The sequence below is a fragment of the Gopherus flavomarginatus genome, chromosome 24 (genome assembly GCF_025201925.1).
Source record: "Gopherus flavomarginatus isolate rGopFla2 chromosome 24, rGopFla2.mat.asm, whole genome shotgun sequence".
Lineage (NCBI taxonomy): Eukaryota > Metazoa > Chordata > Testudines > Testudinidae > Gopherus > Gopherus flavomarginatus.
The window spans coordinates 13,114,697-13,126,013 of record NC_066640.1 but is presented as its reverse complement, the minus strand read 5'-3'; the positions used below and the strand labels follow the sequence as shown (position 1 = coordinate 13,126,013).

Below are 11,317 nucleotides of genomic sequence, written 5' to 3'. Positions count from 1 at the left end.
GCATTAGCAAAACCTGTAGGGTCTTAACAAGGGTTTGGAGATGAGAAAATCAATAGAAAACTTTAGAAGGGACATGGGTGGATGGGAAGGTTTGGCTCAATTTGGACCAAGTGCAGTGAGTTTCAAATCAAGGCCCACTGGAAGGTGTAAATGGACTGTTGGCATCACACCTGGTCCATATAGGAATTTAGACCTCGGTGCTGGCTCCTCGAAAGGTATAAGACCCAGCTAATGGCTCAGAAAGCTGTGAGTAGCAGCATAGGTGGGGTAGTCTGGGAAGTGAGGCTGCCATGATGTTTTGGGTCTTTTGTGGTCTATTTTTTCTGAGTGGGGGGGTTCAGGGTGGCTTTAGGAATGGGGGGGCTCTTTGGGATATTAGCTGGCTGACCTGTGGGCAGAGAAGCTTGGTGTTCAGCCTGTTCCCAAACCAGACTGAGATGGCTCCCCTTGTGCTGAGAGCTCTGGGTAAGTTGAGCAAAGCTAAAATCCTTTGGTCTCTCTAAGGTGTTGCTGGGATTCTGGGAGGCAGTATCCCCTAGCAGGTAAAGCTGAGGAGGTAGGGTGGGGGGTGGTAACTGACTACAAGTAACTTCCTGGGGTGTTGAGTCTTGTCTGCTTGCCTCCAATGATGGTACAAAGTCAATGCATAATGACTGTCTCCAAAGCTCTAAGCTGCTTGGATAAAAGGTGCTAGACCAGGGAATACCTTGGGAGCAATTGGCCCAGTTACTTAACAGAAACTGGCAAGTGTCTGAAAGGGTTTTTTTACCTACAACTGCTGGTGCACTAAACTAATCCAGTAATGCATAAGAACATAAGCTATGCTGGGTTGGCCTGAAGATCCATCTTGCCCAGTATCCTGTCACCTGATAGTGGCCAGTGCCAGGTGCCCCAGAGAGCATGAACAGAACAGGGAATCATCTGGTGACCCATCCCCTGTCTCTGCTGGAGACCTGGCTCTGGAGTGAGGTGCATTGGATGCTGAATAACTTGGCTAATGTTATACCTCAGTTACAGCTGAGGGGGAGAAGTATCCCAAAAATGGAGGATAAATGCCAAGCTGCTAAGGTGGTGCAAAGAGGTGGGGGAGTCCCCTTTGTGAGGCTAAAGGAGAGGAAATGGAGTGAAACTTGCCCTAAATCATGTGGGCTGGCCCATGGCATCGGCCTGTCTTTGAACAGTCTGTGCCCTGTAAGGCAGGCTCCTACTCCATCCCCACCGCTGACCTTAACTGGCAGTGCTTCAAAAGTCCTGGTAGTGGAAGGGAGGGGTCAGCGGTGTGACTCTTCTACAGAGCCTCCCTGCTCAGGGTCTGGCAATGGGGGAGGCAGCAGGTCTGGGACTACAAGGAACAGGGCTGAAGGTGCTTCATCTGATGCCCCTCTTGGCCTCCAGATGCAGACGGCAGGTCCCATGCTCTGCGGAGCAACCCTGCCTGCGGGACGCGTGTCGAGCAGCAAGCCAATGGCTCCATGGTGGTTGAGGCGTTCTATACTGGGTGTTATGTCAACGAGAGGGTAAGGCCCTGTCTGGGACCACCCCCAGCATGAATGGGATGGGTAGCAGTGCTCATGAAGGGGGTGTGAGGAGACCATGCTGGATCTGTCTGCAAAGGCCTAGCCATTAGTGCATGAAGCTGGGAGTCAGAGATCTGAGTTCTAATCCTGCCCCTGCCACTAACTTCCCATGTGCGGCAAGTCTTTTCACATTTGTGCCTCCATTTCCACATGTCCAAGCCTGCTTCTGAGCTTCAGGGAGGCTGTGAGGCATGGCTAGGGTCCACATACCATCCTGAGAGCCTAGGCTGACCAGCGCTGTGAACAACATGTGGCATTACTAGTCGGGGGGGTGGAGACTTGACACATGTTTGCTCTACTCCTTCCCCACCTCTGCCTTGGAAACAATTGCACTGACCTGGCTTCCATCCCTGCAGCTGGGAGCTAGTGATCAGAGTGATGTCACTGCAGCTGGCTTGTCTCATCCCCTGGATCTGTGGCTCTGGCCAGCAGTCCCTGTGCTGGCCCAGCTCAGAGGGTGGAGTCCCCCATGCAGAGAGAGAGCTTGGCTGCAGGAAGGCAGATGACCCCGTCTGTACTGGAAGGCCTGAAATCTTCCACCTTTTTTCTTCTCTCCCAGTAAAGCTGGCTCCTGGCTCTGTCCCTCAGTTAAACTGGCTCAGGGCAGGGCCGGCTCTAGGCACCAGCGTTCCAAGCACATGCTTGGGGTGGCCCTTTCCAAGGGGAAGCTCTGGCTTGGTTTTGCTTGGGGTGGCAAAAAACCTGGAGCCAGCCCTGGCTCAGGGCCTGACTGTGCGGGACATGGTCTGGCCTAGCAGCTAGTTCAGGGAGTGGAAGTCAAATCTTGGTTTCTTGTCTGTGTTCTACCACTGAGATCCTAAACCCATCCAGGCCAACTGGTGCTAGGGTCTGACACAGGCTAGTGCCGATGGTGCCATGTTCTCCCTTGAGGGGCCAGAGGCAGAATATCAAGGCTGGGGGAAGGGTGATATTTGCTCTATAGGACTCCCAGCTGCCTGCTTGTCCCCTGCTGGGCCTGACTTGTGGGTCCAGGTGCCCACCCAAGGCATGGGCTGGAGTGATTGTGAATCCTGCTGTCCCCCCTAAATCTTTCAGGCCCCCTGGCTCTCCTGGAGCACATGGTGCTGGGGAGGGACTCTGGGTGGCTTGCACCATCACTGGTGCAATCTCTGCTTCCTGCCTAGGATGGCAGCTTTGTGATGACAGTCCAGATCGAAGGCCCTGTGGCTTCCTACAAGGAGGAGCTGAGGTGCCCAAACCACCTTCTAGGTAAGGGGCTCTGTGCCCAGGCTGGGGATGGGATTGCACTGACACTGGGATCTTCCTGAATGATGCTGCTTGGTGTAGCTGGAGGCCTTGTCTCTGGGGATACTGGACCAGCTGCCTGGAATTAGCCACCTCCTTGAGGAGGGACTTGGCTGTGGGGAGATGCTGTTTCCTGCTCCCACCTTTGGGTGGATAACTGGGGGTTCAGGCACTGATCAACTTGTACATGGCTGAAGCAGAAGCTCCAGCCCCTGGTGGTGCAGGAGGAGGCCCTGCCTTGTCTGGTTCCCAGGTCTCTCTCAGCCACCCAGTGGGGCTTCCTCTGCCCATGGACAGGGTGTGGTTGCAGGGGGGACTGTCTGAGCAAGCACTATGTCTTGCCTCTCTCTGTAGCCGGGGATGCCCCAAGCCCTAGCGTGTGCTCTGCTGTCCAGTCCTCAGCTCGGCTGTCGTGTGCTGCCCCACCCATTGCACAAGGTGACTGCGAAGAGCTGGGCTGCTGCTACCAGCCCGGTGACAGGCTAACTCCCTGCTACTATGGCGACAAGGGTGAGCAAGGGCTTTCCTCTGCTGTGGGGAGCTACTGGGGCATCTCCATGGCAGGCAGATACTGGGGGTTGTCTGGGAGGAAGAACCCTGTTGGGGCTTACGGACCAGGGCCCCAGTGGGCTTTAGGACCTGGTGATGGAGTCTGTCCCTCTGAGGCCAGGCCTGTCCTGTCACACTCATCCCAGTGACTGTCAGGGGGCAGGACTAGTTCTAGCTGGTCTCCTTCTCCCCTTTCTAGAGGCGCCTAATTCATGGTGGGGGTGGGCAGGGGTCCCCCGGCAAATGGCTCCAGCAGAGGCTGCAGCTCCCTGCTGAGGTACCAATGGCTCTTCCCCAGTGACCACCCAGTGCACCCCAGATGGCCAGTTCTCAGTTGCAATCTCAAGGGATGTGACCGTGCCACCCCTGGACCTGAGCTCTGTGCACCTGGTCAGCGCTCATGGCAGCAGATGTGCCCCGGTGTCTAGGAATGCAGCCTTTGTTGTGTATCGCTTCCCACTCTCAGCCTGTGGAACCACTGTCCAGGTAAAGGAGGGCCCCAGTCAGTCCGACCGCTCTGGGCAAGGCACTTCCCATCACACTCTGAGCTACCTGATTGTCCTTGAGGTTATGGGGGAGGAGAGGGGGTGTCACGCAGTCACCATGAGGTTGTATCTGATCTGTCCTGAGACTCACACTTGCCCCTCGTAGCCTGGGGTTCTGAGCCTACAGGTTGTCCAAGGTTTGGGCACCACAGCTCTGCTAATGCAGAGCTGTGGTGACGCACCAGCAGCCTACAGACCCTGCTCCCTACTGGCTGCTAATGCTTGTGTAAGTGGTTCATGGAAAGGCCAAATAGCCTTGGAGCTAAAGGGACCTTTGGGCAGGAAAAGAGGGGACATGGCACCCATTGATCTGGTTGGGTCCCTACATAGAACAAGCTTAGTGTCTGGTAGCTGTGCTACCGACTGGCCAGGAAAACAGCCTGTTCAGTGCAGCTGGTAGTCTAGTGGTATGTGAACACTGGGGGTGTACTAGTCCTGGAATGCCACCTGAGATTTAGGGGGTGGGCTGGTATATTGACAAGTTTCTGGTCAACTTGAGAACATGAGTGAAGTTGGCCTGGGCCTCTCCTTTGCAGACTGGCTCAAATCACTTCCTCAAGACCTGACTCCTGCAAAAGAGGGGTAGGGGAGGGCACAGCCTGGGCCATTAGATCTTGGACCTGTTGGCTGTGGAGGGCTGAGCTGGCTACCACATGTGAATTCTCCCTTGCACAAGGCCTTTCTGGTGCCTCCAGCCTCTCTTCTCCTCTTCCCTTTGCAGACATCTGGAGACCAGAGGGTGTATGAGAATGAGCTGGTAGCAGACCGCCAAGTGCTCACATCCCATTTTGGCTCCATCACTCGGGACAGCACCTTCAGGTAACAGGCCTGGCAAAGCTTGGAGGTCTCTGCTGGAAAGGGAGGGGTCCCCTTGTCAGCCAAGCAGAGTTTGAGTCCCTCTCCTGGGAGAGAACCTCCCCTTCAAGGAGGACTAGGGGATGAGCACTGGCTCTTCATCAAGCCACTGCTGAGCTCCCTGCCTGGATCCCCTCCTGCTGGGGGAGGTCACCTGATCTCCCCCAGAATTAAAGGAATGGGTGGGAGGAGGCACTAACCACTTGCTGACAAGGTCTCATCTCACCCTGTCATCTGAGCATGCTTTCTGGGAGTCCAGAGGTGACCAGCTGTCTGGCCTCTTTCCCCACCCAGGCTGACCATCCGCTGCAGCTACTCAGCTGAGGACTTCCTCCCTGTGAACATCGTGGTCTCCACCCTTCCTCCACCGCCACCCGCGGTTGGGCAGGGACCCCTAGCCTTGGAGATGAGGATTGCTACAGGTGACTGCACATAGGCCTGCCAAGCACTTGAGATGCTTCTGAAACATTTAAGTGTCTGGCCCACTTCCATGCCTGGCTTGCCCCAGAGGGGTGATATGGACCCTTGGGCTGCTGAGTGGATCATTGTTCCTTGGGGTGGGGGCAGGGCTCTGCTCCCACAGCAACTGTATCCACTGGGAGGGGAGGAAATCTAGCCAGGCTTGGCCATGACCTAGCCTGGATGGTCTCCTGGCATAGCTGCACTGGTCTCTGGCCCTTCAGGGCGATCACTATCTGAAATGACTTTCCTGGTCTGCCTCCCAGTGTCCCAGCTAGGCCCCAGGGCATGACTGCTCTTGTTGCCCATAGTTCAGATACTTGACCAATGCCAGTGGGATCTGGTCTCCAGGAGAATAGGAACCAGAGGAAGGGGTGACTCTGCCCCAGCACTTGCCCTGCAAAGCCCCCTATGAAATCAGTGATCCTGCCAGGGTCAGTGCAGGACTTGGTCATCTCATTTCATTCTCGCTGCAGATGAGCATTACAGCACCTACTACACAGACCACGAGTACCCAGTGGTGAAGCTTCTGCGGGACCCTGTGCACATCGAGGTCCGCATCCTCCAGAGAACGGACCCGGGCCTGGTTCTGATCCTGCACCAGTGCTGGGCCACCCCAAGCACCAACCCCCTGCAGCAGCCAGAGTGGCCGATCCTTGTGGATGGGTGAGTGTGAGTGGGTGGGGATGGGAGGGGGGCAGTGACTGCCAGATAAGATGCCTCAACCCATCACTGCTTGTGACCTTTCAGATGCCCTTATGAAGGTGACAACTACCAGACCCAGCTGGTGCCTGTGGGTGAGGCCTCAGGGTTGCAGTTCCCATCTCACCATCAGCGCTTTATTGTCAGCACTTTCACCTTTGTGGCTGCCACCTCCCAGCGAGCGCTCTCAGGCCCGGTATGGCTCCACTCCCCAGAAGGGATTAGTCCTGGGACTTCCCCTAGCCAAGCTGGTGGGTCAGGGATCCTCCCACAAATGAAGCAGAGACTGACCTGAAGCTGCTTTGCAACCTCCTAATGCAATTCCCACCCTCTTCTCATAGCTGGGTGGGGAGCACTTGAGTGGACAAAAGACCCAATCTACCCTATGTAGCCTATTCTGGTCACACTGGCTCACCTGGCCTGAAGCAGACCCCATCCAGTGTCTGGAGCCAATCATGACTCTGCAGGCCACTCTCATGGCCTTAGGCTGCAAAATTGCAAAGCTCCATGCTGGGTCATGCCTGTGCAGCTGCATGACAGACCAAGTTTCTGCCTCTGCAGAGCTGTTGAGAGCAAAGGATCCCACTGCTGTAGCTGGCTGGATGTCTGTCTCTCTCTCTCCCCCCTGTGGCTGTCAGGAGCTGGAAGCTCTTAGGGGGAGGGAGGCCAGTGACCCTCTGATGATCCCCTTAATCCATCCTCACCAAGCATGAATTCTCTCTGCTTCCAGGTGTATTTCCACTGCAGTGCCTCTGCCTGCCTGCCCTCTGGGCTGGAACGTTGTGTAGTCCAATGCCCCACAAACCTACAGGGGAGGAGTAAGTCTGTTCCTCTTTGGCATCTGTCTCTTGGCCCCCTCAGGCCTATTGAGAGCAAGACCCTTGGGTCTTGCCCTTGGCAGACTGCCAACTCTAGAACCAGCCCTTCAGACCCCTGGATTTGGGGTGCTCAGTTAAGACAGGCCGTGGCAGGAAGTTCTCCACTCCACGAGGCATGAAGGCTTGGCTACGAGCTGTCATGGCTCTTGCTAGACTGAAGCTGTCTCATCAGGCCTCCTGCAAGCTACCCTTCAGGGGACCTCTGAGACCCACCCCCACCTGCACACACTTAGACTGGCCAGAGGCCTCTGGCAAGGTACCCGGGCACTAGCCATGGCTCTCCCCTTCCTGGGTGCACAGTGACAACTTTTGTGGTGCTTCTTCTGCCTCAGCTGTGACCCAAGCACCTCTGAGATGGTATCTCCACTCTCTCTCAACCTTCCCATGGGGGCTGGAACTGGGCTGCTTCTCCATGGGCCTTGTGCTGGAGACAGTCCCCAAAGCCCTAGCCTGGAGAGGGTGGGGTGTCAGTTTTTCAGGGACTAAGGAGAGTGGTGTCGACAGTTCTTTTCCCTTTCCAGCAAGAAGAGCCTCCCAGAGCCAAACATGGGGGAAGGAGCCCCTGAGCCTGGTGACAGCTGAAGGGCCTGTGGACTTCCGTGCTGGCCTGGAAGCAGAGGAAGACCTTGCCCAGGAAGGTAATAGAGCAGGCCTCAGGGGTACCTAGGGGTGAAATGGGACCATAGCACCCACCTGCCTCACAGGGCAGGTATTGTGCTTTAAACTGCAGGGTTTGGGTACTCCAGGAATGGGGGCCAGCTCAGAACTTCTCAGGTCCCCTCTCCTGGAGGAGGGTGGGGGGCAATGGACATAGTGGAGGGAGGGATAAGCCCCTCCTTTCAGTGGTGGCTGGGCTGCTGAGCCAGGGGAGGGAGGTACAGAACAACCCCAGGCTGCTTGGCACCATGAGGCAGTGCTTAAACCTGGCCAGAGATGTGAGGAGCCCCTCACTTCCCATCAGGGCCTAATGTAAAGCTGCTTAATGCTTCTCTCAGGGGGCAGCAGGGTATATCAGTCTGAGGGAGCCCCTAAGACTCAAAGCCAGTGCACCTCCTTCAGAGGGGGGATGGCTGAGCTCTGCCAAGCCTTGGCAGGCCTAGTGTGGAACTGCAAGGGGGCAAAGCCCCCATGGGGCAGTGGGGAGGATTATGGCAAGATCTGGCAGTGATTGAGGACTGGTGTCTGGCTGCTCTTGCTCCTAACCAGCTTCTCCCTCCCCAGGTTCCCATGGACTCAGGCCCCTGGTGGAGTGGGGAGAGGTGCTGGTGCCGCTGGCAGGGGCTGTTGCTGCTGTCGCAGTTGCTGTCATGGTGGCTCTGGGCCTGAGGAAGCACTGGGGCAGGCGAGGACGTGCCAATGGGACCACAAGTGCTTAAGGAATAAACAGATCAAGTGAATGATGCCTCCTGTCATTACTGGTGTGTAGGGGAGTCTGCTCTGCACTGTGGGTCTGCCATTGTGCACTAAGGAGGGATTCAAGGCACTGGGGCCCCATAGCACCAGGCAGGCCTGGCTCATTGCACCAAGAGGCAGCTCAAGGGTGCTGACCTTCCTAACTAGGAGTGGTGCAGAGGGGGGACCTGCAGGGCTGGTGACAGCTAGTGATTTAAGGGAGGCAAGTGTCCTGCTCATAGAAGGCAGAGCAGGGCGAGTCTCATCAAGGTCTTGCCTTGCTAAAGCAGCTGGCTCCAGAGCTCTGCTGAATCCCCAGCTCCCTGGGCTCAGGCCCCTGTATGAATGGTGGGGGGAGTGGCACAGGGGGACAGCAGACTAGACCCAGATTCCTGCATGCTGGTGTCTGAAACTAGCTCTGCAGCCTAGCTGTGGTGCCCTCAGAACACACTAATCAGCTGCTGCAGGGGAAGGTTAATTGACAGGGCTCTGGTGGAAATTAAATCCTCCACCTCCAGAAAGGCAAACAGGGGCTTCTGCACTGGCTGAGTCAGGGGCCAACCCCAATCATCCAGCTCTTCCTGCTGGCAGGAAACAGGAGGGCTAAGGCACAGGGAGCCTGGCTCTGGCATGGGGTCTGGCTGCTCTGAGCCACATTCTGCTGTTGTGATTTCCACTGTTGGAACATGCAGACTCTGCCCCCTCAGAGGGGAGGGGATGTGTGCTGGAGACTCTCGCCTAGGGGCCTATTCTGGACCCAGTCCAGGGGGGTGTACAAAAAGGTGGACTCTCCTGTAGAAAAGCTGTTTGTGGTATAAATGGCAGTGCACTTGCCTCTGAGCTCCTGGTGCCAGCTAGGCCCTTCCCTGTCCCAGGAGAAGGGATTGAAACACTGCCCCACTGTGGGAAGGAAAGTCGGTCACTTTCAGCTCATTGACCTGCCTGTGAGTAGCTGCAGGGAAGGTGGAGAATCAGGCATAGGCTGCCCCAGCTGCAGTGGGTTCCCCCTCAAGCAGGGTGGTGTCTCTACTCACTGTGCCCACATCTAGCAGAATAACAGTAGCCAAGGCTCTAGCCGACCTTCTGCTGTAACCAATCATACAACATGGCACCAATTAACTCCCCCAGCTCAGGCTTCAGCAGCAGTGTCTGGGGGCCCTGGCTGGGCACTGAGAGGAGGGGGACAGGTCCCTGAGAAGGAGTCTCTTTGGGCTGGTTCTGTTAGCCAAATAGGCTCGTTTCCCCCTGGAGCTACTCAATTACCCCAAGGAGGCACGGAAGACAGGATGACGGATACCAGACCTTTATTTTCGGTCAGCTGAGCGGGTGCCTCTTTCTCGGCTAATGCCAAAGGAAGAGGACACACCTTACAAGCTCAGAGTCAGCCTTCTTATACTCTGTAACAAACAAGTTAGCGTGCATACATTCCATTAGCCTATACATTGTTTACATTCCTCTTTAGGAGTAATCAGGATGCATCTGCCTAGCGTCTATCCTGAGTACTGGGGAGGAAGCAGCCTAGATGATAAGCGGATAGTTCAGATAGTTAACCCTTGCTCTAACACTAGGTTACAAACATCCTTTTCGTGCAGAGCTTCCATTTCTCAAGTTCCTTTTACAGACAACTTGGTTCCGCTTAACATCTTTCTCCTACGTATTTTGCCTATGTGCATTAAGAAGGGTTACATACATGCAAAGATTAGCTGGGAAGATACTGGGCGGATAAGCAGAAGTTGCCAAAAGCAAGGAATTGGCACTCCCTTTTGCTCCAACAATCCCCCCTTAAAAGCGTTTTGAGAGCTTTAAACCCCCCAGTCTTCAGTTTTTATTGGCTGATACAGCGCCATCATACGTTGATATACAACTTGATTAATCACATGTCTAAATAGTGCCACTGAACAGGGAGCAAAGCAAGCTAGGGTTAATAGGGTTGCAATAAAGAGTACAACAAAGAGGAAACCCCTTCGGAGCCAACCTACTTGTGGTAACCAGGAGGTAAACCAGTCTGTGTTCCACCCACCCCAAGTTTGGACCGGGACATGGGCCAACTTTCTTATTTCCTTTGTTAGCTGTTTTACCACCTTTCCATTATCATCTATTTGTAAGCAGCAATTGGACTCATTTAATTTCGCACAGACTCCTCCTTCTTCTGCTAACAAATAATCGAGGACCATGTGGTGCTGATAAATTGCATTCCTCATTTGAGTTGATTGATCAGCCAAGAGGTCCAGGGCCATAGCTGTCTGGTTAGTGATTATCTCCAAAACAGCCTGTAGCCTAATTATTCGATTTAGATTATAAATAGGCTCCCTGGCCCCAGACAATAGCTCGTTAGGGTTCCATGTGGCTGGTCCATAATGTTCTATGATTCTTTCAGGAGGCCATTCCTGAGCCCCCCACATATCCAACAGTTGCTAAGGTTAAAAGAATTTGCTATAATTTCCCCTAGTTGCATGAACCTGTTTTCCCAACCATAATTATAGTGAATGTATAGAAACAGAAATATTACTGATTGCTTCATTGTCTCTTTTTCTTAAAGAGTCCTTTCAGTCCTTCGAGCCCTTGATATTCCCAGGTAGAGTCTTCGCCTGTGCCACCCTGGGCTTCCGGTGCCGGGGCGGACAGAGGGCTGGTGTCCTCTTCTGCTGACTCGGTTGCCTGGTTAGGGTCCAAAAACCTTTTTACCCGTGTATGGTGCGTCCACTTGTCGCTCCCAAGGACTTTAACTGCAGCTTGGCTGATGAGCGAGACCGTATGTGGCCCGTCCCACCGCAGTGTAAGGGGGTCACGCTTCCATTTCCTGATAAGGACCTGGTCACCGATCTGGAACAGGTGTACAGGCTGATCCAAGGGAAGGGTCTGGAAAGGCGCCGCGTATCGATGCAGCTGTAACAAGACAGATTGCAGCCCAGACACCTGCTTCCATAAGGAATCATTCCCCACTTCCCAGTTTACATCCTCCCGGAACCCCAGGATGAGCACTCGGGGAGGGAACCCAAAGACTAGTTCAAAGGGTGAAAGTTTGAGACCCTTGCGTGGGGCCCTTCGAATGCGGGTAAGGGCAAGTGGTAAAGCGTCAAGCCACTTCAGGTTA

General features: G+C 54.8%; 1 protein-coding gene across 1 annotated transcript; it reads left to right on the top strand.

Moving 5' to 3' along the window:
- Positions 1-290: 290 nt before the first annotated feature.
- LOC127040386 (zona pellucida sperm-binding protein 4-like) lies at positions 291-8,207 on the top strand. The gene is made up of 12 exons (XM_050934495.1): positions 291-465; positions 1,396-1,517; positions 2,723-2,807; positions 3,198-3,353; positions 3,691-3,878; positions 4,659-4,756; positions 5,087-5,214; positions 5,728-5,917; positions 6,002-6,149; positions 6,684-6,771; positions 7,353-7,469; positions 8,053-8,207. The coding sequence occupies exons 1-12, from the start codon at positions 291-293 to the stop codon at positions 8,205-8,207; spliced, it is 1,650 nt and encodes a 549-aa protein (XP_050790452.1).
- Positions 8,208-11,317: the final 3,110 nt, after the last annotated feature.

Coding starts and splice junctions, on each gene's coding strand:
- LOC127040386 (XM_050934495.1), top strand. CDS start 291: ATGATGTTTTGGGTCTTTTGTGGTCTATTTTTTCTGAGTGGGGGGGTT. Junction 5,918..6,001: donor TGGCCGATCCTTGTGGATGG/GTGAGTGTGAGT, acceptor GTGACCTTTCAG/ATGCCCTTATGAAGGTGACA. Junction 7,470..8,052: donor GGAAGACCTTGCCCAGGAAG/GTAATAGAGCAG, acceptor CTCCCTCCCCAG/GTTCCCATGGACTCAGGCCC.